The sequence below is a fragment of the Chlamydotis macqueenii genome, chromosome 6 (assembly GCF_036417535.1).
Source record: "Chlamydotis macqueenii isolate bChlMac1 chromosome 6, bChlMac1.mat, whole genome shotgun sequence".
NCBI classification, from domain to species: Eukaryota; Metazoa; Chordata; class Aves; order Otidiformes; family Otididae; genus Chlamydotis; species Chlamydotis macqueenii.
In genome coordinates, this window is record NC_141561.1 from 6,641,247 (window position 1) to 6,666,190 (window position 24,944).

The 24,944-nt window shown below is 44.5% G+C and overlaps 1 protein-coding gene and 1 long non-coding RNA gene across 5 annotated transcripts; one reads left to right on the forward strand and one right to left on the reverse strand.

Moving 5' to 3' along the window:
* Nucleotides 1-2,189: 2,189 nt before the first annotated feature.
* Nucleotides 2,190-16,036, reverse strand: HNMT (histamine N-methyltransferase). Of its 2 annotated transcripts, XM_010124616.2 has the most exons (6): nucleotides 15,876-16,027; nucleotides 14,882-14,934; nucleotides 11,357-11,464; nucleotides 7,728-7,858; nucleotides 7,065-7,158; nucleotides 2,190-4,046 (listed from the first exon to the last, which is right to left on the reverse strand). In XM_010124616.2, the coding sequence occupies exons 1-6, from the start codon at nucleotides 16,010-16,012 to the stop codon at nucleotides 3,691-3,693; spliced, it is 879 nt and encodes a 292-aa protein (XP_010122918.1). In that variant the 5' UTR covers nucleotides 16,013-16,027; the 3' UTR covers nucleotides 2,190-3,690. The 2 variants fall into 2 exon arrangements, with proteins under 2 accessions (XP_010122918.1, XP_086607076.1); XM_086750950.1 differs by lacking the exon at nucleotides 11,357-11,464 and having other exon boundaries at nucleotides 15,876-16,036.
* Nucleotides 15,851-24,109, forward strand: LOC147600170 (uncharacterized). Of its 3 annotated transcripts, none has more exons than XR_015258920.1 (6): nucleotides 15,851-15,983; nucleotides 20,109-20,191; nucleotides 20,950-21,470; nucleotides 21,806-22,290; nucleotides 23,471-23,640; nucleotides 24,008-24,109. It is a non-coding gene; the product is annotated as an uncharacterized LOC147600170 (long non-coding RNA). The 3 variants fall into 3 exon arrangements; XR_015258918.1 differs by having other exon boundaries at nucleotides 15,857-15,979; nucleotides 20,106-20,191; XR_015258919.1 differs by having other exon boundaries at nucleotides 15,881-15,983; nucleotides 20,106-20,191.
* Nucleotides 24,110-24,944: the final 835 nt, after the last annotated feature.

Sequence of the window (24,944 nt, forward strand, 5' to 3'; positions counted from 1 at the left end):
TAGATGTTAATCCTTTTCATTTTAGCATTTGTATTTTTATTAAAAATGAAGACTTTGCCCTACTGTGTAATGACATTAAAAATCCTATCATGGGCTGCGAGCATGAATTACAGCAATGCAGAAATGGCGACAGCAGCCGAGCTGTAAGTGCATTTGTTCAATTTGCTGTTGTAATTACCAGCGCAGTGAGAATATTCTTCCACGTATGATTTAAAGTGACAGCCCTGAAGCTGCTCGGGCAGATGTTGGATGCATAAGGGATGCACACGTGAAGATCAGGCTCCTTTGGAGGGGGTCAGCCTTTTCCTCCCCCCACCTTCCCGCGCAGCATCACTCCAAAGCTGTGCCTCATCCGTGGACATCAGGCTGTTCCCTTCCCTGCACAGCAAACCTCCCATGGGAGTAACTTTGGGAAATAATCACCCGGTGCAGCGTCAGAGCCACAAGCTCATGCTTACTTATCAGAGGGACGCAGGCCTGGGTCTTTGCCTGCTATGTCAAAGGAGAGTTCCTCCTCTTCCTCCTTCTTCCTCCCTCCAGCTTTTTTCTCCAGTATCTATAATATAATCTGTATATTTCAGGTTTATGTGCCTGCCAAATGAAAAGAAAAAAGGATGTCTCCCAATTTAAAAATGCACAGTGCTCAGAACCATCTCTGATGAAGGTATAGATGCAATGTTAAGGATTACGTTTACCCAGACTCGCATTTCTGCAAAATATTTACACTTCATATCTGAAACATCTCACCAAAAAAGGGCATCCATGCATGAAGAACTTGCAGGATCATTTCTAATATATTTTCAATACAGGTAGCCTGATGCCCAGCTTGTTTTGATCAGTGTTATGGTGGTTTAAGACCACTGCTCCCAGCAAACCTCTGTAAATTCACTTTCTAGGGGTGTGAGTGAGGAAGACCGGTCCTGTTGGCCCACACATTCAACTGGGGATTTGCGAAGAGCGAGGCTGGTCTGGAGATGTGCTTTTGGAAGAAATTTCTGCTGGTTGAGATAAGGCAGACTTTGAGAGGAAAACAACACATTCAGTGCAGAAAGCAGGCAGGTAAGCTCAAAATTGCCATTTAAATGCCAGTCTTGGACAGGCTGGACGCTTCAAACATGCTCTGGAATAGCAGTATCTCACGGTAAAATTAAGAGTGATTCTCACACAAAAATGTGGCTCTTCAGGCTATTGGGAAGTTGTTTGAGAGATTTACACAAACTTTCAGTCTTTATGGTCAAATGAGCATAAAATTGTGCTTCCCTACACTCATTACCTACTAAATAATACTTACAGTACTTCTTGGAAACGCATGTGTTACAAATTTAAAATTAAAAATCATTTATCCCTTAAGGATGCTCTTCTGATTCAGTTTTCCCCCAGCCCCTTGACGGAAGCAGCTGCATGTACAGAAAGGAGCTTACTGTATTTTTTCACCAGTTTTGTAATGAAATTCTCCTCAAGCGAAAGCCGTGGCAGAGGACCACCCTGGCATGTCTGGTTTTAGATAAGGAGTTTTCTTCTCCAGCCTGGGGTGAAAGTGCCTTTTTCCCTCAGTGAATTCAGCTTTTAAACAAGACCCCTGTGCACCTCCGTGCACCCAGCAAGCCCTCCCGCTGCCCAGCCTCCCTCTCTCCGATTAAAGAGGGGGGAAGAAGCCCTCATGCATTCACACCCAGTCTCCTTTGTGTGTGTTGTTTGGGCATATCCTCCTTTCATCTCTCCGGATCATCTCTGCCCTTCCTTGTTTTTCCTGCCCTCTCCCAAATTTTGAGAACAAACCTCCTTCCAAAACTCTAAAAAGCTTTTTTTTTTTTTCTTGTATTTTTAACCTCTTCTAAACCAGAGAACGTCCACAGTGTTGCTAGGTTTTGTTGTTGGATTTTGGGGTGTTGTTTTTTTTTTTTGTTCTTTCATTTCTGCGGCTCCCAAAGATGTCAGTCCTGACAGGGTTGATGTGGCAATACTCAGCAGTCACCTCTTTCACACGCACCATTTAGAAGAGGTCACTGACAGCACAAAAAAGCTACAAAAAGAATTGTAGCTTCAATTTGTTTCCCATTAGAAATGCATGTGGCAATTTGTCCTAATGAGAGGTTTTTTTTTTTTTCTTGCTTACTTTGCCCTGTCACTGTAGCAGCTTGCAGATATACTGAGGTCTTCTAATGCAGGAATCTGTACGCAGCACTGTATAAAAGTGGTAATAAATTTTGTTTGGTTCAACAGCTGAGAAATATCATGGAAACGTTCTAAAATACACTGGAATTAATTTTTGATCAGGTAGAGAAATGTTTGTTTCAAAGAAATCGCCCTAAAATGAATATAAACAGTTATTAATCCCCAATATGCTCTCTTTTAAATCGCTTCAAATTGTTGATAACCTATATTTTATCAGAAACATAAATGCAAAAATAAAACATTTTTCATTTTGCAACTAAAGCATTACCAAAAGTAAACCATTTCAACGCTGAATCAAATTATTTCAATGGCAGAAAACACACCTGTCTCACTGGATAAACTGAGTATTCAGGCTATTAAATTCATTCAAGTGACTATATTGTATTCCACCATGCATTGTGCCTTGTAGAGTGTGTAACACTTCTTAAAACCATAAAATCATTTAGCAAAACAAATGTATCAACTGCTGGAGCTGAGAGAGGCCCATATGGAAAAGGGACCAAGGAGGTGAAGCATCTTCTTGCGGAACATCCTATACTATATATTGGACAGATTTACCTGCTATGACTCTGAAAATTAAATAAATCCTACTGAAACCTGTCAGTTTGGCATCAGAGATTATTTTTACATCTTTGTTGCTATAAAGCTCAAAGCCATACATGGTCCTTGCTGCCAGGCTAGTGAAAGGCTGTGTCCAGAAGATTTGTGTGGTTAGCTAAAAACATCAAAAAGCCCTATGTGCCAACAGGGGCTGGTTCCTAATAAAGGCTTTGCACCAAAGCTCACTAGTGAAATCCACCTCTCCAGAATGGCTGTTACCACTGCTGCTCAACCATCTTCAGTCGCTTCGCTCTTTCATTGCCACTGTGGACTGGCTTCACAAAGCACTCTGTAGATGCAACATCATAAAAATAAAGCAAAAATACAGGAAAAGGGAAGCAGTACTGTTAAAGAGAGGTGGCTGCAGAGGGAGGAGCAGGCAAACATTGCATGGGTGGAAGATGTGAGGCCACTGTCCTGGCAACTGAGGGTATGATATCTTGAAGTCCCAGCAAGCTCAAGAAACCTCACTGAGCAGCCACCCAAATGGTTGGCTGTGCTGAGCCTGTGCTCTTGCCAGCTGCACTGAGGAGTTGTAATTTGTTTATTTGGTTTGTAGAGAGTTTTTAAATTAAGATGATGAAACCATGTGTAGGTCATTATTATTTCTTAGTAAATGGTCAGGTTTCTGTGTAGTTTGCATTGATGTTCAAGTTACATCAGATTATACAGCATCCGTACGATAAAGTGCAATTAACTGCTCAGTGAGTTACACATTCATAGATCAGTGCAGAATTAATTGGATATTATAGCTCACTTAAAACAACAGATATTAATATTGTTTTCTTAAGAGGCTCCAAAAATCAATACTGAAGTAAACTAAGCCATTTATGAAGTATGAAAAAAATGTGTTTCAGTTGCTAACAGTTTGTATCTGACTATTTGCTTTGGATCAAGAAGCAGGAAGAGGTTAAGTCATGGCTCAATCACTATTACACTCATGGTGTTATTAAAAAGCACCTTCCCATCTCTTTTTTCACTGCATTCAGGCTTTCCTAACTCTTCCATTACCTCACTCTTCAGTTCAGGAGGAGCAGTTTTAGAAAAGTCACAAGTCTCTGTCAGGAAATCCAGCAACAACTCCCCATCCTTGTTCCCTTCAATGAAGCAGCTTGTTATGTCTATGTAGGATGGGAGCTCATGGAGCTGGTACTTCAGCCCAGCTGAATCCAGTATACTTTTAATGTCAGCAGAAGAAACAAAGAGGGAGACATCACGTAAACAGAAGTAAGACCCGTACTTCTTCCACAGCGATCTCCAGCCACCGGTTCCTGAGAGATAAACGACCAGAAAAACACTCAGGAAGAAGGAAAAATACTATTTGAACAGATTTTTGATCATCTGGTTGTTTTGAGAGGTTGTCCTTGTTGTGGGCAGGGTCTCTCTGGAGTTGGGACATGTGTCCTGGGGCACGGTGATGGCTGCCTCCCTGCTTGTGCCTCAGGGTTGGGAGCTGCAGTTACCTACCCCAGAGCACCAGCACCTCCCACCAAGCCCCCAGCTGAGGCCAGAACAGCTCAGTGCATCAACTCCTCCTCTCTGCACTCCCAAGACACTGCACTCCTCTGCTCCATGCAAATAGGCAATATTTCTCAGGGACATCCTTTTATGGTTCACATGCTGAACACCGGCTATTCAGTGCCATCTTCTTGATTTAAACTATTCCCTAGATTTCAGCTGCCTATTTGGAAGACCAAACCCTCCCCTACTCCTTCACCTAATTAATTTGTGGTGGAGCTACACATGAGCTTCATTGAAAAACTTATTACCAGTAAAATAAATCTCTTCTACGTGAAATACATGAGGTGCAAAAACCCTGGTCACATTGTCCATGTAGCTGGATGCCTGGTGGAGAAAAGGGTGGGTTGGATGAAGCCCAGTATGAAACTTGCACCATCCTCCTGGCCTTCAGCCTTTGCTCCCATCACCCTTGCGTGCTGTTGGGTATGGGCAATGAAAGAGCTGCCCCTCACCCCAGGCAGCCCTCCCCAGTGGTGCCAGAAGGAAGTTTTGCCTGCGTGCTATTTGGGTGTGGACAGATGAAGGGTGAGGAAGGAACAGGCTCCTGTAGCACCGCCATCACCTCCAGAACTAAGCCTATGCCAAGCCCAGGCTTGTGTGTGCACCTCTTCTCAAGGGATGTTTTGCAAAGAAAACCAGCTGTGTAAGCTGAAAACTCACAGATATGTCTTCACATCTTTATTTTCCCTCACCTTGGATCTGTGATTCAGCATTTCTTCTATAAATCATTTATAAAAGGATCACCCAGAATGACTGAGCGGGATGAAAATAACTTTGAGCCTAATGAGCAGCTCTTGAGAGTTGTGCCTATAAAGCTCCATACCTACTCAAACCAGTTGTTTGGCGGTTTTGTAAATGCTTTATCTGCAAACAGTTATTTATAGTCAAATAAACAGTTTGGTGTTTAGAAGAGGGGCTACAATATTTTCTTTCACCTGGTGGAAATTGAACGCAGAGCACTAATTGCAGAAAATTTGCTGGTGTCAGTGTTGTGTGACTCAGTGCCATCTTCGAGCCGAGCAATTATACACTACCTGAACGCAGCATTATTATAATAGCTCTCCATAGGCTTGGCATATGGCACTACTTTTGTTTTCGAGGTGCTGTAAACAGATTTTTAAAAAATGTATTAAAAATAGTATCGCATAGCTCTTGCAACTTGCCTGCTCTCCTGGCAGGGACAGGGCAGGAGGGACGGCAACCTTCACCGACTGACCCAGCCCTCTTCTACCGATCCTGTTTCCAGACTGGTTTTTAATTAACACATCCTAATGTGTTTGTGTTGGAGATGACATTACTTTCATATTTTCAAATGAGTTTTGTTCTGCTTATCTTTCAGTATCTCTTTTTGCTTCAGTGCCCATTTTCATAGCACTTTTTCCTTCCCCTCTCTATACTCTTCTACCCCCCAAGGTTGCCCCCTTCCTTTCCTCTCTGCTATTCCAGGTCCTACTCCTCTTTCCCATTTTCTTGCTGGCCCCAGCAATTTCTGCTCCATCAGAAAACACAGTTACCTGGCTCAGAGAGGACTTCAAATACTTTTCATGAATTCACATTTTTAATCACATTAATTTTGAATAGACACATGTTCCTCCCTGCATTCACATTCCATGAATATCCAAAGGGGCAGGCTAAGCAACTGGAAAAGAGTTTCAATTAACTCTACACAGGTAATTAGCAACAGCCTGATATTACGATCTATTCTCGTTCAGCCAAAGAAAAAGAGCAGTAACTTGGATCATTTAAAATACATATTTCTTGTAGTGAACTTCTTGAAAACACTTTAAAACAAAAACATTTTGGAAAAAAATAGTTTGGATAAATTCGGGTCAGATAAGTGCCACTTCATTGTGGGTACCTCATGAATACAAAAAAAAAAGAACTTCATCAAATACATCACAGTTTGCAGATATGGCCAAATTAGATTTAAAAAAAAAATTAAGCTTAAACCTCTGAACAACTGACACTTAACATCCCTGAAAAAAGCTCAGACGTGACTGTTTACACAACTAAAATTTCCGTTGCCTGTGAGGTGAATTAAAGGCTTTCTAGAGCCAAATTAGACCCCACCGTTGCCATATCTCCAGCACACCTTGCCCACAGTATTAAAAGGTTGTTGCTTACTCCGTTGTTACGTTTTCATTCTGGATTGTCCACAAAGCATCTCTTTCAGATCTGAAGCAGCCTAAGAATGCTGTTTTCCACCCAAAATGACGATATTAAGGAAATGGGCAGTTTGAGAAGTAAATGAACCATATGTGCTCTAACACCTGCTGTACGGCACAGCCGAGCCCCGTCGTAGCCGTTCGCTTAATGCCGCAAGTCTCCAGGAGCAAGAGAATGCAGTGCTCAGCCTCAAAAGCCTTTTACAGAAAACCGTGGAGGCTTAAGGAGCTCTTGCAAGCGAGCCTCTCGCCCACTTCAGGGCTCTTGCTGCTGGCTTATCACTGGCCAGGCTGTGGGATGGAGAAGGGCAGAAAGAAAGATGTTTTGTGCCCACAGCGTGGGTTTGCTGGCTCACAAAGCCTTCGGCTTTATGACCTACAGCACGGAGCTGCACAGATATAGACAGTGTGTGGATATACATCAATGGATGTAGATCAGTGGGCACCATTTCTTATGCAGCCTGTTCATCTCTATTAGTGATAAAGGGTGTTTTAAATAAAAATGTGCATTGGTTTCTAGCCGGCCTGTGTCAAACTCGCAGGAACCCCTAAGGTCCTCAGGGCTCTTGCCCAACTGAGCAGCGCTGGTGGAGCAGATCTCACCTGACACCACAATAATGAGGAGCTTCCCCTGTGCTTCCAGGAGCCTGTGGAAATACTGGATAGTTGCTGGGACATCCTTCACATAATACAGCATCTGGAAAGAGCAGAGATGCTTACAGTGATACGGCGCGGTCCTGGTGGATATTATAATTGGTACTACTAGGTAAAAGAACCTAAATGGGGGCAATCTTGAGAGAAGAACAGCAAGATGACAAAGCTGGGCAGTGGGCTCACAGTGCGAGCTCGGGGCTGTCACTGCCTTGCCTGCTTTCTGGCTCTCCCAGGACCAAGCTCATGTTCATTCATTAACCTGAGATAAAGAGATTTGCCTTTCTTAGCAGTGAAGACGACTTGTAGTGGCTTCAGTAAACTTGGAAATACAAAGGCAATTTCATGGAGAGGACAAGGAGCTTTGAAAACACTAGTTAAAATGTATTTTTCGTTGACTGCCACCCACAGCCTGGTTAATAGGACTACTGTGCTCAAAGTTGCTTTTCTGCAACTCATCTTTTATTTTTGCAGTTCACTTAGGCATAAGTGCTTTAAATTACAGGAAAATAAACTCACCTTTCTTCCCCTTAGAGTGGATAATGAGGTCATATACTTCATGCATACTTTTAACAGCCAAGTCTTTGACAACGTTTACTTTGCAGAGAATTTTACCTGGATCATGTGAATGAAATCCCATTTTTTAGACTTCTTTTCTGCATTCATTCGACTTTCATATTCATAAGCTGTCTCCTCATGCCAGGTAAAGTTTACGTTCTCCAGGTTTGATGTCTCAGCCACACGCTCTGAAATACAGGATAAGGCAGGACAGAGTTATCTCAATTGCAAATACAGAACGGATTTCCATTCAGAGCTTTAATACATCCAGAAGTCGTATTTAGGTAGAGAGTTTTGGTACCAGTTGAACACAGCAGTAGAATATTTAAAACTTCTAGCCTGCATGTGAGAAGGGGGCTGTAAAGGTCTTAAGGATGAAGTCTTAAGAGGGTCTGATGCTTTTCCCTTTGCACCCTCAACTGGGCTCCTCCAGTCTTTACCTGGTTAAAAGAAAAAGAAAGAAACTCTTCCTCATGGCTGGCTCAAGCTGAAATAGAAGATGTTGGCTGGGATCAACAGTTTTGAGGCCACAAGATGCACATTTCATGCCAAATGGGAGAAAAGCTGATGGCCCCTTCACTTAGGTGCCACACAAGACCCACATGGCCAAGCAGAAGCCAGGCCATGGTGAAGGTTTTTCCAGAGACTGAACAAATAAATACAGGGGCTGGAGGATGGATCAAAGAGAGTTTTATGTTGGAAAAAAAAAGCACAATTTAAAGCTTGAAAAGGGCAGAGAAAGCAAACGGCTCACTCTGGGAGTGTGTCACGGGGATGGTGGGAGAGGGCAGGAACTTTGCTCCATGAGTGAGGACCCATCTCCTGACATTTGGCTTCTGCTGTGTTCAAATAATTTTTCAAAAGCCCGCAGTTTTGGACAAGTGCTTCAGGTACAAGGGATAATAGTATTTTAAAGCAAAGACTAGTATAAAGAGTGACCCATGGCGTGTTTCAGCCCTCGACACAATGCACATCCAGCAACTGAGGAAAGCAGAAAGCTGGAGAAGCGGTTTGAAGGAATAAGTTATACCAAGGGCCTGGCTCATCACTGCATGTCTTTGCTTTTTATGGGACCAAAACTGAGAGATAATTTCATAATTTAGGGGATGCTGGAATACTAATGTCCATCTGCTGGCATATGGAGCTCATCTTGCTGCACTCCTCCCTGGCGCTCGGGATTGCTCCAGGACAAAGCTAGCGCTGATGCGATTCCTGTGCTTCGCTGGAGCCAACATAAATTTAAAACTTAAATGGCCCAAAGGCAGACTGAGCCTTAGCTACACAACACATGTTCGAAACAACATAATTTGCTAAGACCAGCGCCTTTACACCACCAATCACAATGTTTCTTCTTCTGGGCTCTGAATAGGACATATCCCCGCCGGACAGATAAGAAATGCTCCATCAGTGCTTATCTCCTCTCTTTTATGGCTGGAAATGGGCCACCCCTTTCAGATGCTGCTGTTCAGTTCCATATATCAGTCACTGGCCCCAGCACTTGCAGTTCAGATTTAATTTGCTGGTTTAAACTCAGGCTTCATTCCTCAGCAGTTCCTATCATCACCATCACAAATAATCTGGTGCAATCTGGTCCAATTCAATTGCTAAACAATCTGCAAGGCAGTGCTGGGAAGAAAACTGAATTGCTTGCCAGGGTGGGCTTTTAAAGTCAAAATATCAGAAAGGGCAAACTCTTCTTATTATGGGAAGTTTCTGCCCAAAAATTCATCGGAAGCCAAAATGTATCACCTTAACCATTGTGAAAAGTTTTCCTTAATTTTCTCCTGGGTTCAATCCAGATTCAATCCTGTGTCCTTGATGGGTGCCATCAAAATCGAACTGCCTGTGGTCGTGCCATGCAGGCAATGACCATGCAGCTCAGTTGCGGGGCCACCAAAACTCCAGCCATGGCCACCAAGGGATTTCACCTGGACATGGACGAGGAATGAAGGAAAGCCACAGCCTGGCCATGGGACTCTGAAGAGAGCCTCCCTTGTAGGACACAGTCTAAGATAAACCTCAGTTTGCCATCACTGCATGTGCCACTATGAAGTTTCTCTTGTGAGTGAGGCTTCTCCTTCCCAAGAAGAAATTATCTGGTTAGGCAGAAAACGTAGCTACCGAATCCTCAGAGGCACAGATAATGTTTCCAATTCTCCCTGGAAAATCTTAGGGCTCAGAAACCTAATTAATGATACCTACTGAGGACATGATTAATTACCAAATAAGAAAGTTTAAAGAAAGAAATTCAGATGAATATTTCATTTCTAGTTTAGCATAAAACTTAAAATAAGGGCAACATCTTAGATTTTCTTTAACTTCCTTCTGGAGAGAAACTCACTGAAGTAGGGTAGGACTGCCAGTTAATCAGTGGTAGGTGGTGACACCACTGTGAAGATTCAATGGAAACTCAGTCCCACGTAGCCTATGGTTAATGGCCCAGACAGGACAGAAATGCTATGTGCAAGTGTTCAAACTGTCTTACAAACAGATGCTTTGTTGCCCATTCTACACAACCTCAGCCTGGAGCAATGTAAAAGCTCCTGGGATTTTGCACGAGTCCTCTTTTCAAAGATCAAGCCCATGCAATATAGAGACAGATATTGAAAAAATTACGTGTTTCCTGGGAATCTTTGGTGCTTCCAGTGACTCTGAACTCCCCCAGTACAGGGAGAAAGGGATTGTTATTCTTTATTTTTTTCCTTTGACTTCCACAAGTTGCTTGATACTGGGAATGCTTCATTTTTAAGGACTTAAGCAAGCATAAGAGCTAGAGATTTACAGCGTGGTTTTGCAGTCTGGTATTTACTATGGTTTGGAGCCTTCCCAACAAGGCAGACTGCTGATGAGGTTCATTCATTACTGCCAGGTCCATTCAGCAACCGCTTTCTGGCAAGGTGTGCTCTGCTCGGGGTTGCTCACAGCCCGTGCGGTGTAGCTGGTGTCACCTCCATACAGGACCGTAATTACCTGCTAAGGTAAAGCCTGGTAGGTGTTAATCCAGTGATCGTCACGCTCTGGATTGATATTTAATGCTCACTTTGTAGGGCAATTTCACCAAAGCAGCCCAGCTAACATTCAGTCCTCCTTGGAAAATGCTTGGCTTCCCTTCATGAGTGTTGCTCAGACCTTTGGGCTGGTGGAAGGAAACAAACTGTAGGCCTCATAGCACAGAGCAAAAGTCTTTCCCATCCTTGTTTTCTAATTCAAAGGATGTTAACTGATTTAGTGCAGCACTGAGAGGTTTAGCTGTTTGTTATTTGGAAACGATTTTTGAGATATGCGAGAATTACCACGAGGCACTAAAATTTTCCCTTCGACGTTGAGGAAGGATCCTGATTCAGTGCAAGTTGAAGGAGAAAAACTTTCTGACACATGGGGATTTTACTCTGTTCCCACACAATCACCCATCAGTTCCCACCTTCCTTAGTTCTTAAAGGCTGTCTAGCCCAAGCGTTTGCCAGACAGAGTTCTTTGCAGTATGAGAGACAGATTTTAACGAGACTGAACACTGCTGAAAAGTAATGGTGGCAAAAAAAAAAAAAGCATAAAATAGTGACTTCTTTTAACTTTTAAGAGACAATTCTGACAAGAAAGCGTTTGAATGTGGGGCCATCCAGCGTTCACCTCATTTTAATGCATTTAGCCTACTTAATGTAAATTTAATTTTTTAAATGTAAAAATACCTTTGTACTTCAAGATTTGGTTGGCATTTGGCTCTACCACGTCATTGTTGATGGTGACCCCTGGATATCTGGCTTGTATTTTTGAGAGGATGAGCAGGTCAATCTCACCTAGGGCAGCAGGTGACATGAAACAGAAGATGAAAGTAAAGCTGAGGCAAATGTTATCTCCACCATCATCACATCCCCAGTTTTGAAGACTGATGCTTGCTCTTCATGTTGAGAAAATGTACCACATAGGTACATGCAGCTGCTTTGTATTCTCAGCAGATTGCCACTAAAGATTTGAGAAAAAAATTAAATATCAGTCCCAACTGTCTTCATTCCTCCTCTCTGACTACCATCATCACTGCCAAGGGAAAGCCAGACGCAGTCATGCATGTGGCTTGACCTCATATATTCTGGACATGGCCTGACCTTCCAGGGAAGATCCTACATAACTCTGATGGTACCAATTCTGATGGTCCCAAGCCACCCGCGAACCTGCCAGGATTTCTTAGGATTCACTAAGAGTGGTTTTTATTGCCAAGCGCCTCACTGGTTGCCAAGTCACATGGGTGAGGGAGAAGAGAATCTGTGTTTACACTGGAATCAGAAACAAGTCATGTCTGTTTGTCTTTAGTGTCCCATGACTTTTTCTGTAAGTAAGATGAACAGTGCGCGTACCGTTTGTGTTTATCTAACCCATGATAACAGAATACCGCAGAGCTGCCTGTACTTTCTTTGTGAGGAATAGTTCTCTCTGGAGGTTCAGGCCAGCTGCAATTATTTCACCAATGGAAGCACCAGCAGTTCCAACATTTCACAATTTAGAAAGAGCTGCCATCGCTCTTGGCCACCTCTCCCCATCTGCAATATCGGAAGCTCAGGGAGAGGATGGTCCTGACTGAGGCATGGGTCCGGGGACAATATCACGCTGGCTGGCTCACTTCTGCTTATTGTGCTTGAATAAATTTTAGGTGAAAATAAATAACAGAAGAATGAATTAAGGTAGAAAGAGTGAAGCAGATGATAACTGTGGTGAATAATAGATACAGGGGTTGTGGTACAGACAAATGCTGAGCTTTGTCCTGAAAGATGCACTTGCACAACTCCATGTTATAAAACTCTCTACAAATGGAAAAAATTTTGTATTGAATGGAGGATCAGCCAGCAAACCCTGATGGCCAGACAGGCCCTTGTTGAGGGATTGTGGAAAGAGGGCTCCCATTATATTTGCATGATTTTCAGTGCCCCCAGGCTCCCACTACTTCAGCGTTAGCTCCGTTATGGAGAATATTTGAAGCACAAAAGGAAAATATTGGGGATTAAATAGCCATAATGTGTTCCCAGAGCTCAACCCAGGACACCAGGTTTTCCCTCGGGAGGGTCTTTCTCAGTACAGAGCTCTCTGCCTGCTTCTGGCCCCACCACACTTCAGCACAGGTCAAAACCAGGCACCCCAGCCCAGCTCTCACGCTGAGAATTTAGCATTAAAAAGTGAGAAGGAGTTCAATTTTTTCAGACTTACGTGTCTTTCTTAAAGCAGCTAATAACATGAAAATTTATGTGGCATCTGTGCAAGCACATTCTTTGAGAGAGGGAAATTGAATTTCTGAAGTAGCAGAAATAGCCACGGCTTTGCAATCACTGCAAACCCTGTATTCTATTGAAAAATCAGAGCAAAGCTGGTTGTCTGCAGGCTGCCGTAGTAAAATTTGGGAACACAGAATTTGTAATGAACTGCTGCAATATTTTTTGATTTTTGGTTGCTTTACCAACTTTCTGTAAAATGGCTTAGCCCTTTGAAAAGGCTGTGCAGGTCCTGATAAAAAAAAAATAATAATTTGCCATTTTGCATTTCCATTTGCAGACAGGTTAATATATTCCCTTCCACTCTTCTGTGGCCAAACCACCCTTGTATTGTTTTTAACCAAAAAAACCCCACCATTTTGATTCATAATTTAATCCACAGCCTTAACTGACTTCAGTTAGCTCTTTTATATGCAAACAAGTGTCCTGAGGCATTTTACAGTCAAATCTGTGGCAGCTTGCATTATCAACAATTTGGCAATTAGGCGATCCGAATTATTTAAACTCTCCAACACAATTACCTTTTAAAGGCTACCACTATGTTCACCATTAAGTTTCTAATTAAACATTTTACGTAACGGGATAGTTTATAGCGCAGTTGTTACTTTACAGCGGCATTGATGACTTTTATGGTTTTTAAAGGTACAGAGTGCTGCGCGCTGGAGTGTGAAGTTAATAAGGTAAAGGCTGGAGGCGAAGGCAGGCGCAGTCGATGGGCGGCCGTAATGGGGTATGATGCTACATTAAATGGTTTGCTTGTTTCTCGAGGTGGAAAAGTGGAAGGGAAATGCCTTCCTTCCATGCTCTCTCCCTGTGAAGCACCGGGGCGGATGTGGCCAGGGCAGCAGCTCCATCACTGCCCTCCAACATCAGCCAGGGCTACCTGGGGTGATTTGGGAATTTGCTGCCTCCTGACCTCCCAAGGACCCGCAGTGGGAACAAGCCAGCGAGGAGCAGGATTTTGGAGGTATGGGGTTTTTTCACATCACAAAATGAATTTTGCTTGCACATTACTGATTGAATAGCCATCATGCTAAGCTGCAGTGTTCCAACCAACAAAAACCAACTCTTTTTTTTTGCCAGAAGAATGGTTTCCCTTGTTTGGAGAGCAACATTTCTACTGTGTTACACTGTCTGTTTTATAACTAACACCCACCATTTACATACAGCTATTTTTACTTATTAGGAGAGATTGACAAAGCTGAGATTAGTCCCTGGAGTTGGTATGACTAAAGCATTTAAACTAAATTAACTGCTCTTAAAAAAGTTAAGTCTGATGACTTAATGGACAGAACAGAATTAGAAGACATAGGCTTTAATTATGAGAGAACTTAAGCAAGAATTTAATGAGAAGAAGCCTATGTTACTGGTTTTGTTTTTCCACCCAGTGAACTTCAGCTAAGAAACTTATTTCTTCTGATTTCTTCTGGATTTCTTCTGGAACTTATGTTCAGCTCCAGTGTTTTGGAGGACAGCAGCTCCAGGAGGGGTTTGTGCATTGACAGTGGTCAGCAAGTACGACCAGGCAAAACAGAGGTCAGCCAAGGCTGTCACGTAGCGGGGCAGGAGGCAGCAATGATGGGAAGTTATCACATCAGTAAAGAGTTACAGGGCAGACTAATGGCAATGCAAGTAAACAATTAATATTCTGAGGAATCTAAGACTTGATGGAACTTTTTTTTGGCATAGAAACACTATGGGGCAGGTCAAGCCTCTCTCTGCCCTTGAGGAGTGATGTTGCAGAAGGTTTCTCATGGAGGATGTACAAGAATCAGGGTGGGGAGGCACAAGCTGTTTTCAGACAATGTGACCACATCCTGGCTAATATCATCTGTCCCCTGGAGCTGAGTTTTTCAAGAAAAGTCTTATTTCGCACTTCACTCCTTTTTGCAATTCGTAATCCCCTGCTCTTCAAAAGAAAGGTAAAAGCATACCAGTGCTGAGTCCATAGCATACCTGCTCCACCACCAAGGCTTAGAATATTGATTGTAGACTTCCCATTTCCAATACTGAAAAACATTATTTTTACATTTTAGGAGAGCTACACAGTAGAGAGGGTTACATCCATTTTGTGAAGTACCAGAGATCCCATGAGGACTAAAATCTGCAGAACAAAAATCAAATGCAACCTGTGCATGTACAGGCATACCTGCGAGTGGGCGAGCGGCATCAGATTCAGAATTCTGCTCACTGGAGATTCCTGATTTCTGTTTATTTTGGCAATCTGTAGAGGATTTCTGCTTTTATTACGAGCACATACAAGCAGAAGTAGGTCCATGCCTTCTCCATGTCTGTGCTTCAAGGACCAGAGACCTCTCTTGGTGAGGACCAGCAGTTTAAAAATTATTCATAGAAGTTTTGCATTTTGCAAAATGAGAAGGAAGATGAGAGAGTGTGACATGCTTAAAATCCCTTAGGAAGGCTTTGGCAGAGCCATAAGACCCTGGGCCTAGAGAATGGTCTCCCCACAGCCAAGATTTGACCTCAGTTGCCTGCTGCCCAAGCCAGCCCACAAAGCGACAGGTCCAGTAAAAAACACGCACTGACAGGCAAAGCAGGAATGTTATTTACACATACTAGAGAGAACCTAGGTATTACCTGAAAAAAAAAAAAAAAAGTACTTTTTAAAAGCTGCTTTCAATCAAATCTAATGGTAGAACGTAATATCTGTTATTGCACTTCAGAGTTGACTCAGGTTAAGCTGTATTTGCATGCAAGGAAACAATGGGGCCTTATCTGCTCCTTGGTAGGCAGGCTCTGTCCCAAAAAGTAGCCATTCAGCAACGTCTGTAAATGAAATTTCCAGCCAAGCCCTATCAGAGACCGACAGACGGGGTGGCCTGAGGGGAACAGCAATCTGCCTTTCACAGGCAGCCCCCCGAGCCCGTCCCCGCTGTGAGACCGCGCCACCGGGCTGTCCTTCAGCTCCATGTGGCCGCCTCCACGTTACCTTGCTATCACAGCCGGCAGCTGCTTCTCCATGAACTCCTGCATGCACTGGTGCTCGGTCGAATTGGCAAGGAAGCAGCGGAAAGCCTGGAAGTATCCAGCGGGGTCAGTGAGCAAGCTCCTCATGGGTGATGCCATGCTGGGGGTCGGAAGGGTGCAGGAGGGGACAGGTTGCTCCCTGTACTCTTCTTTCAGACCTAGAGGAGGAGTAATGAACATCAGAGGTAAACACCAGCGCACACTTGAACTTTGCTCCATGTCCTCAACCCTGCTACTTTGCCTTAGAGCCCTTGAAAAGGTATTATGTAATTTTGCGATAGAAGCTGTAAAGCAAAGGGTAATGTATCATCTTTAATCTGCGCAGAGGACATGCCAGCGTTTTTTAACTCTGCTGACACAGGGCTCTGCTAAAACCCAGTAAAAGAGTCTTTAGACGGTTCTTAAATAAAAGAAAAATTCCCCTATTTTTTGAAGGCGTGGAGAGGCTCAAAGGCTTGGTCTGGATTAGAAGAAAGTGCAACACGCATCTCCAGAGATGCTGGCAGATGTCTCTATCTGCTTTTTTAAGCTTTTGATGTTCTTAAAGGGAATGATGATGGTGGGGTGAAAACAATAAAAACCTTATAAATGCACTCTTTATTTTTCTAGTTCCTCTGAAGATAATGGTATGATTCCCATGGGCTAAGTTGTTAATTCACAAAAACCACATGCGTTACTGGAATGGATGTTGTGCTAAACCCGGTTTACACATAGTCGGGAGTGGGGGAGGCAGAGCGTGCTACTAGGAAATGTTGGGCTGTACCTTGAAAAGTGCACAAAGATGTGTTCATCCTCTCTTAAACTGCAATTTAGTCTTGTCCTAACTGGCAAGGAGAAAGATGTCCTCTTCCTTCTTGTGGGACCCGGGCTTAAGGACCTGCATCTCTTACCATCAGGCTGGACTTTCCTGCAGAGGTTACATCCCAGCCACCTCTCGTTATTTTTATTACTCCCTTTGGATCGTCTACAGCGAAGCCCTGTTGCTCAAGTGCAACAGCCATGAGTGAAAGCTTCCCACCCGCTGAGGTCCCCTGGCTCCCAGCACAGCTGGGACGGCTTCCCTCCTCTCGCCGAGACCCAACGCCTTTTGCCTTCGCTCGCCAGTGTGACCACTGAAGTACAAACCATGGGCTTTTTCCAGACTACTTCTCTTGTCCCTTTGAATTATAATTCTGTTCTCTGTTGTGTTCCCAGTCCCTCGCAGCTGCACATTGAGTAACAACAGTGTCATCCCTCCCCCAAATCATGAACAGGAACCTGAAAGAGTAGCAGTCTCAGGTTCATCCTCTTCATTACCGCCCTTTCTGGCGGTGAGCCAGTGATAAGTTTTCTGACTAATTGCAACCAGTTTTCCACCCGCTCAACACCTGTCTCATTGAGGCCACGTCTTCCTGGCTTGCTTAGGAGAAAGTCATTCAAGATGGTGCTGACCCTAAAGCCTCTGTATAGGAGTGCCTCCCTCTCTGCTGTACATGGGGACAGTTCAAAGGACGATTTCTAGGGACAGTCATTGTACTGAGCAGCTGCAGTTCTCCAGATCTTCCTCCTGCCCTCTTTTTAACGATAACATGAGCTGCTTGGCTTTGCCCATCCTCCCTTCCTGCTTCTGACAGAGATAACATCTGACTCTTGCCACGTTCTGGTTTTGCATCCCGTGAGCCACACCTCTACACATCCTGAAGGTTCTCACAGGAGGAGGCATAGTGAAGGTTGGTGGTGCTGCACCTCCTCCAGCACAGGCTGCTACCAGAGCCGTTAGCAATGCCTGTTAATTGCTGTCCTAGAGGCAGTCACAAAGACCAGCAGCAACCTCTGGAGGTGTGATTTTCCACCCATACTACCGCCTAGCCAGACCTGGCTTTCGGCATGTTTCTCATGCCCTAGCCTCTCAGAGAGCAGAGATGACTTTCAAGGGAAAAAACAGGAAAATTGACTATGTTAAACAACAACAATGATGAAAAGGGCCTAGTAACAAATAGATGAGAAAGCCTTAAAAACTTTGCTGGATCACAGATGCCCACAAGGGCCGGTTCGGAGCAGCGTAGGAAGGCGACGGACACCCAGCCACAGAGCTCATCCCCTCCTCCGCCACCCGCTTCAGTGAGCCTGGTGGTATTAGAGAAAAGCAGCAATCCAGCCCGTGCGTTAGACAGAGAGACCAACAAATTTCAGCTGAACTGGCTCTATTAGGTGGACCATGGCTCAGGTTTGCAGGGTGGCATCTACTGCTCACACTGTCTACCCGGCACAGCCGCCACGCATGAGCCCTGAGGTGACCACACCTACACCCCCAGATCCTTTTCCCAGATGACCAGTGCTCAAATCCCCATCAAAATCTGAATTAATGTGGGGAAATCAAGTGTAATTTTTGCCAGTGAAGGTAAGGAGCAAACACCTGGATGTACATCGGGTGAGAATTGCTCACTGCTAACACAGGCTGAAAATAAAATGGTATATTCCTTGTTTACCTCTTCCTCTGCTCAACTCCTCACTTTTTTACTTTAAGTGCATAAAGAGACTTTGCCGTTTCCCGCTAACATATTTTACTACCTTGAATCTTGAAAAAACATTTTGTAGTTAATAAGAGGAGATTTAGATAATCAACCTTTTTCCTATGCCTCCCTCTACTTCCCATGATTTAATTTGCTAACGTCCCCTGCTCGGTGGTCTCTAATGAGCAGCTGAGATTCATTTTCATGTTAGGTGCAGTTCAAGGAATTTGTCTCATTTATTTCATTATGCTTTTGGCTGTTTGAATTTGTCCCATTTATTTCATTATGTGTTTTGCCGTTTGAATTGCAGACAGTTAACTTCAAAAATGAGTGAAGAGAAGGAAGAGAAGGATTTTTTCTGAATCAGGCTGATAGAAACTTTTAGATAACAATGTTTACTTGGGCACGTCACCTTCAGTGATAATCCAAATTTATACATACCTCCCTAAAAAGACTGAGGAGTTTCAAAAACAGACTCTGTGTTGACGCTGTGGTTGCTTGATCCGTCTCTGGTTTGCGCCAGCACTTGCAGAATTAAACCTGCTTTAAACTCACCGTAAAACCCGTTAAACCTTCCCTGTGAAGCCAGAAAACAAAGTGAGCGTGACCTCAGCTGTGAACTATTTACAGCAGGAGCTTGGGCAGCAAGACAGGGCTCCCTCTTGGAGTTTAATGCAACCTGTTCAGCTCGTCCTTGTGTCATAGGCAGCCATACCTACTAGTCTGCTCGGGGCCACAGGCTCCCACGGCGTGATGCCGCTGCGATGCTTGGGCCACATTCCCGGTCGTCCACCTTCACCGTGGCTGCTGCCGTCCCACCCCAACCCGGCAGTGCAGAGGAGATTTAACTGCCTGAGAAAGGAGGAGGCGGCAGAGGGGGCAGGTTACATCCTGCCCGCCATGTCCAGCCAGCACCCTCTGCATGGTCCAGACCCAGCAGAGCCACCAGCACCCGGGGAGCACTTAGGCACAGAGCTCTAGCGAGGTGTTAATTAGAGTGCGGATGAAAAATCAAGCCTTGCCACTGGTGTATAAGAAATGTGACTCTTGACAAATTGGAAATAGTTGTCTCGGTGTGTGGCACACAGCAACGTACAGTATTATTTACAGTTTGCCTATAGAAGCCTACCATTATACATTACTTTGCTTTTTAGCTGGTTTGCTTGCCAGCAGCTGAAATTTTACTTATCCCTTACTTTCCAGGGCTTAAGCAATGGGAAGCATTTTCCAAGTTATGTGCTCCCTCCACAGCCCCGTTAGGAGCCATTTTATCTGGGGGAATCACGAGCACGGAAAATGCACTGATCCATGTCTGCTGTCACACTGTGGTTTGGTGTTCAGAGCATTAATAAAATACTTGCCTTACATTTGCCTCAAATTATTCATTGTTCCTTTATGTTCAGTGAGAGGGAATGTTTTTGAAGTCAAATGAGGAAGTTTTCCTTCTGGACTTAGATGGAGAAATGAACTGTTCATGGAGAAATGAACTACTCACATTGTGAAAGTCATATAAAATAATACCAGTAATATTAATAATCATGTTTTCAGAGGCGCAGTTACAGGGAAAATGGCTGTAGCTTGGCATTTAGCTGAAAGTTTGCTGAAATAAAGATTTCATATCAACAGTTAAAATTGTTCAGCTAGAGCAATGACTCTGGCAATGCAACACTCACTGCAGTTTTTTTCCTCTCTGTACACAGCAGCATTTCCAAACCACTTGGAGAGTGGGAGGTACAAAGCCCTTCACCAAGTAGCGAACCAGGAGCTACAGGGTCGCATCGTTTCGGTACCTTCTGCTGGGCCCTTGCCAAAGAGCGATGCCAAAGCCACGCAGGAGGGACGAGAAGCCCCACAACTGCTTTGCCATTCCAAATCAACCGTCACGACTTTATTTTAAGGAAGACTAAACATCAGCTACTCTGTCAGACGGCAACAAACCGAGCTAGCTTCTCTGGGCTGGCCGAGGCTGAGCAAATGCACGTTCTGTGGCGATGGCTCCCACCCAGGCTATGGGTGCAACGCCTGCCACAGCAGCAGCCGTGCAATGCCGTGCAAAGCCCTGCCCCGGCCCCTGACCGGCGATAAGCACCGCTGTTCAAACACAACTGAACAGCAAGGTCAGTGCTGTTTTCCTGGTTTTCTTTGTGATTCTGGAAATCCAGATTAATTGGCATGGCCAGAGCTGTGCAAGTTGGTTGGAAGAAAACAAACTCGGTGCATCTGGCCCATGCTTTTCTCCCTCTGCAACCCGCTAAAAATGAGCTTTCCAAGTGCCAGTTGCCATTTAAGATGAAAGCCTAAGTTTAGAGAGCCAAAAATAAAAATTGTATGCATCTGGTGCTTTTAAGCACTTTATGAAAATAAAAGGTGTTGCTGCTAATTTGCTGCTTTAATATCCCCTGGAGACACATTCTGAGAGCTTTAAGCCAAATCCCAGCTGTTTCAGTTTGACATGAGCTAGCACAGGATAAATGGGGAGGGGGGATGCTGCACCATTACCTAGACATTACTTTCCTTACCCCCAGCACCTTTGCTTCCCGGCAGGGTCTGTATGATGGGCTGCAGAGGCACGTGGGGGCTGTGCTGAGCCGGAGACTACGAGCCAGCGGAGAAGAGCAGGAGCCAGGACAGAGGCTGGCATCACCCTGCAAAACAAAATCCTGCAGAGAAGCTGGTCACACCACCCTCAGGGAGACCTATGGTTTTGTTCATTAATGTAATTTTACACTATTTAACATGGGTATTTAGAAAAGAAAAAAAAAAAATCACCTCCCTGTGCCATTTTACCATGCATCCTCCTACGTACAGCACTGCCCTAGAGGGCAGGAGGCTGAGTTATTGCAAGGGGATCCCACAAGCCTTGAGGGTGTCAAAATTTGGGAAATAATAGCTATTGTGCATTGAACATTTCTCTGTGATGACAGCTCAGGGGATAATTCACAACTCTGTAGCTACTTGGCCAACAATAATCTGGTATAATATTAAAACTCAAAATTGTGAGTCAGAAGAGTTCACTCAGCAACCTGACGAGGACCCAAGCAGTTGTTACCGGCCCCTTGGATGAGGTGAGAGCTGGGAATGGTCAATATCTGCAGGTTATTTCCGTCTCTGGAGTACAACTGCACGGGTTTTGGCTGAAAAATCATACTCTGGGAAGGAGGAGAAAGGAGTTAAACATTACGATCCTGGTCCAAATGAATCATTAGAACACTGGACCAGGTTGCCCAGAGAGGTGGTGGATGCCCCATCCCTGGGAACATTCAAGGCCAGGTTGGCCGGGGCTCTGAGCAACCTGATCTGGTTGGAGATGTCCCTGCTCCTTGCAGGAGGGGTGGACTGGATGGCCTTTAAAGGTCCCTTCCAACCCAAACCATTCTATGATTATAATTTCTTTGCCCAGGCATGCTGAGAGCGATGCTGGAAGCCAGCCCTCGCTGAAGGAGGAAAGGTGCAGGGGAACATGCCCTGCATCTTCCAGCCGCGTCCAGCAGCACCACAGGATTTCCTGTAGGTTGTGCTGATCCGCGAGCTCCAAGAGCCTCATCAGTCCGATAGCAGAAATAGAAATGGCAGCACAAAAGCATCCACTGGAGATTTAGAAGAGCTGTGATAACTGGATAATCAACTGATGCCTTCAGAGATGAAAAGTGCCATCTAAGTTAACCAAAAAATCTGGGTACAGGCAAAACATTGGGACTGGCTGCTGGTTACACATCAAGACAGGAAAATACAGGCATAAAGCTGTACAATGCTGATTTTACCTTGGAGGGACAGAAGAGCCAGAATAGCCCGTCTGTCATGCGCATGGCTGCAGCTACCCTCACGTGGGCGAAGAGCCACCCCTTTGGAGCAGGGGCCGAAGCCTGGAGTGACAGCTGAGCAAAGGTGAGCCTGGGCACAGGCAGGGAATAGATCCGTGTGCAACGTCCCACCCGTGTGAATAAAACCCACGTGGGTCAGATCTAGGAAATAGGGTTTTCAAGAGGCAGAAGGAGTGGGAAAGGCTGGACAGGAAACACCTAATTTCTATCCTGTCATCAGACCTCAAAGCACCTGTAGATGGACCAAATAGCTGAGCCCCGAGATCCAGGAGTTTATTGGGCTTACCTCTGGATCTGATTTAATCACCTCAGCCAACCCGATAAAAGCAGAAGCTAGACGTTGCTTAATGTCTAAAGAATTATTTCTGCTGTCTTCTAATAAAGCACGCTGATGTAAGATGAGGTTGATAACAAGATCGCTGCGCTGGGGTAGCAAAATCTCATTTTACAGGACAACCGAACTGTCAGTGCCAAAGAGCAGACAGGTTATTGCTCATGCTCCTCTAAGGTTGCTTTTATTAAAATGGAAATTTCCAAGGCTTTGCATGCACATACGCGTGGCCGGGGGTGCAGATATCTCTGCAAGGGGGAGAGGGGCCAGCCGCAAGGCCACGGCTGCCGCCTTCCTCCTGCAGCTCATAAGTTGCAGCCCAAACAAACCGGGGTACGTGGGGGAGCAGCTCCATGCCTGGGTGAAGGGGTCCATGTCTTCACAGCCCCCATCCTCACTGTGGTTTTGGGGTGAGTTGGGCAGGTACAGCAGCCCCAGGCAGGTGCAATGCACTCCCCCATGGCTGCCTTAAAATAGCAAAAATTAACTAAAGCCTGGCTGTATTTTTATTTATTGTCATTGTAATACACAGAGAACGCAGCTGGCCAAACCTGAACCTGACTACCAAGAACTATTTATTCAACAAATGTGTCACTTTATCTTCCTAAGTACTTCTGAGGAGTGGATTATAATTTTTACAAATGTTTGCTTTTGTTAAAATAATTTCGCTTTTCTCCCTCCCCGAAGTTAATTGAATTGAACACTGTTTGTGAATTATTTCATTATGCACCGCTCCAAATTTCTGGTTTGTAATTAGTGAAACAAATCAATGCTCTGTTCCCAGGCTGAAAAAAAAAATATTTTTTAGAGTATTTCAACTCATAATTTGAAACTGAAATTCTTAATTAAATTTTTCTCAGAAAGAAATTCAAGTTCCAAAAATGTTGGTAAGTGATTTTGTTATTGCATCCAGGTTTGGAGGTGGTTAAAGGATGGCGACGACCTTCACTGACCGGCACACCTTACCAGACAGAGCTGGTAGAAGGTGATGCTGCCAGAAATCACACAGAGTGCACAGCTCTTGACCTGCAAAGCCACGAGGGACCAGACACGAGAGCCCCAGCCTCTCGCTGCCCCTGCGCGGTATGCGGCTCACTTTTTTTCCTTGGGACTTCAGTCTCTGCCAAGAAGCTGGTTTCTGTGCTGGAGGAGCGTGAAGGACTCGGCAAAGACCTGGCTCAGGTTATTGATGTCGTGGGAAAGCAGAATTGTGCCAGCAGAGAGGAGCTGGGTTTTCCTCTTTGCCACTTTTGCTGCTGACCTAGGTTTTTCTACATGCATACGGATTTCAGCAGGCAACAATCATTTGTTATTAAAAAAGCGCAATTTTTAGGGCATTTTACCTGTATATGGGAATAATTATTTTCTCTTTTCAAGATGCAGTGATACAGGTGACCCATATCCAACTACCTTTACATGAAAAATAACATCCCAGGCATTTTTTTTTCAGAGACTGTCACACAGGGCTGCCCCTGGTACTCAGTGGAGCTTCAAACCCGCTTCATCAGCCCACACCTTGATGATAAAGGTGTGAAACAACGCAAGAATTCACACAGCTCTTAATACCTGCTCATGTTTTAAGTAGTTGTCACTTGTAATGGAAACAGCCTGTTGTTTATTTTGCAATAAATATTTCTGGCTCAGAAGGTTGCATCTTTCCAACTCTTACACAACATCCACTTGTGATCGGCACCTTCCATGTTATTAATTTCCCCTTACCTCCTCCTCTAGCTGTTCCCTAATGACCCCACGCGACACAGAGGAACTGAACGAGCCGCATTTGAAAAGCAATCAACCAAAATTAGAAGGGCTTTCTTCTAGCTCACCTTGGTGAGGCCGTCACCCCCCTGAGCACACGGCGCTGACGTCTGCCATCGCTCCGGCTCTGACATGTCAACGCAGGGAGCGCGACAGCTGCTGTCGGGGCATTATTTTGACAATTGAATATTCCTCTTGCAGCTCCTCGGCGTGGTTCGTGTGCCTTCTAAATATCTTGCTTGAAGTGTAATATTTTCGTGCCATTCATCTCTCTTCATGTGGGAACTTAGGATAAGCTTAGGAAATGGCTTAGACACACTCTCTCCCCTCTGACGACAGTAGCAGCGTATGACTCTCATAGTCAAAATCTTTGCATTAAGATGACTGTAAGACCACATATTAGGAACACTTAGATGTTCGTAAACCATCACTCCTGCCAAACTCCAGCATTTAAATTACCCTGACCTGGTAAAGAGTATCCTTTTGACAAAAATCTTTTTTATTATCTCTAAATCTGTGGGATCCTGGCTTGCCTTTGCCTTTTTTTCTTCCAACCCCTAAGTCTTTGTCCTTTCTGCCAACTTCATTACAATGATGTGATGTTCTCACAGGTTACTGATGAAAATATG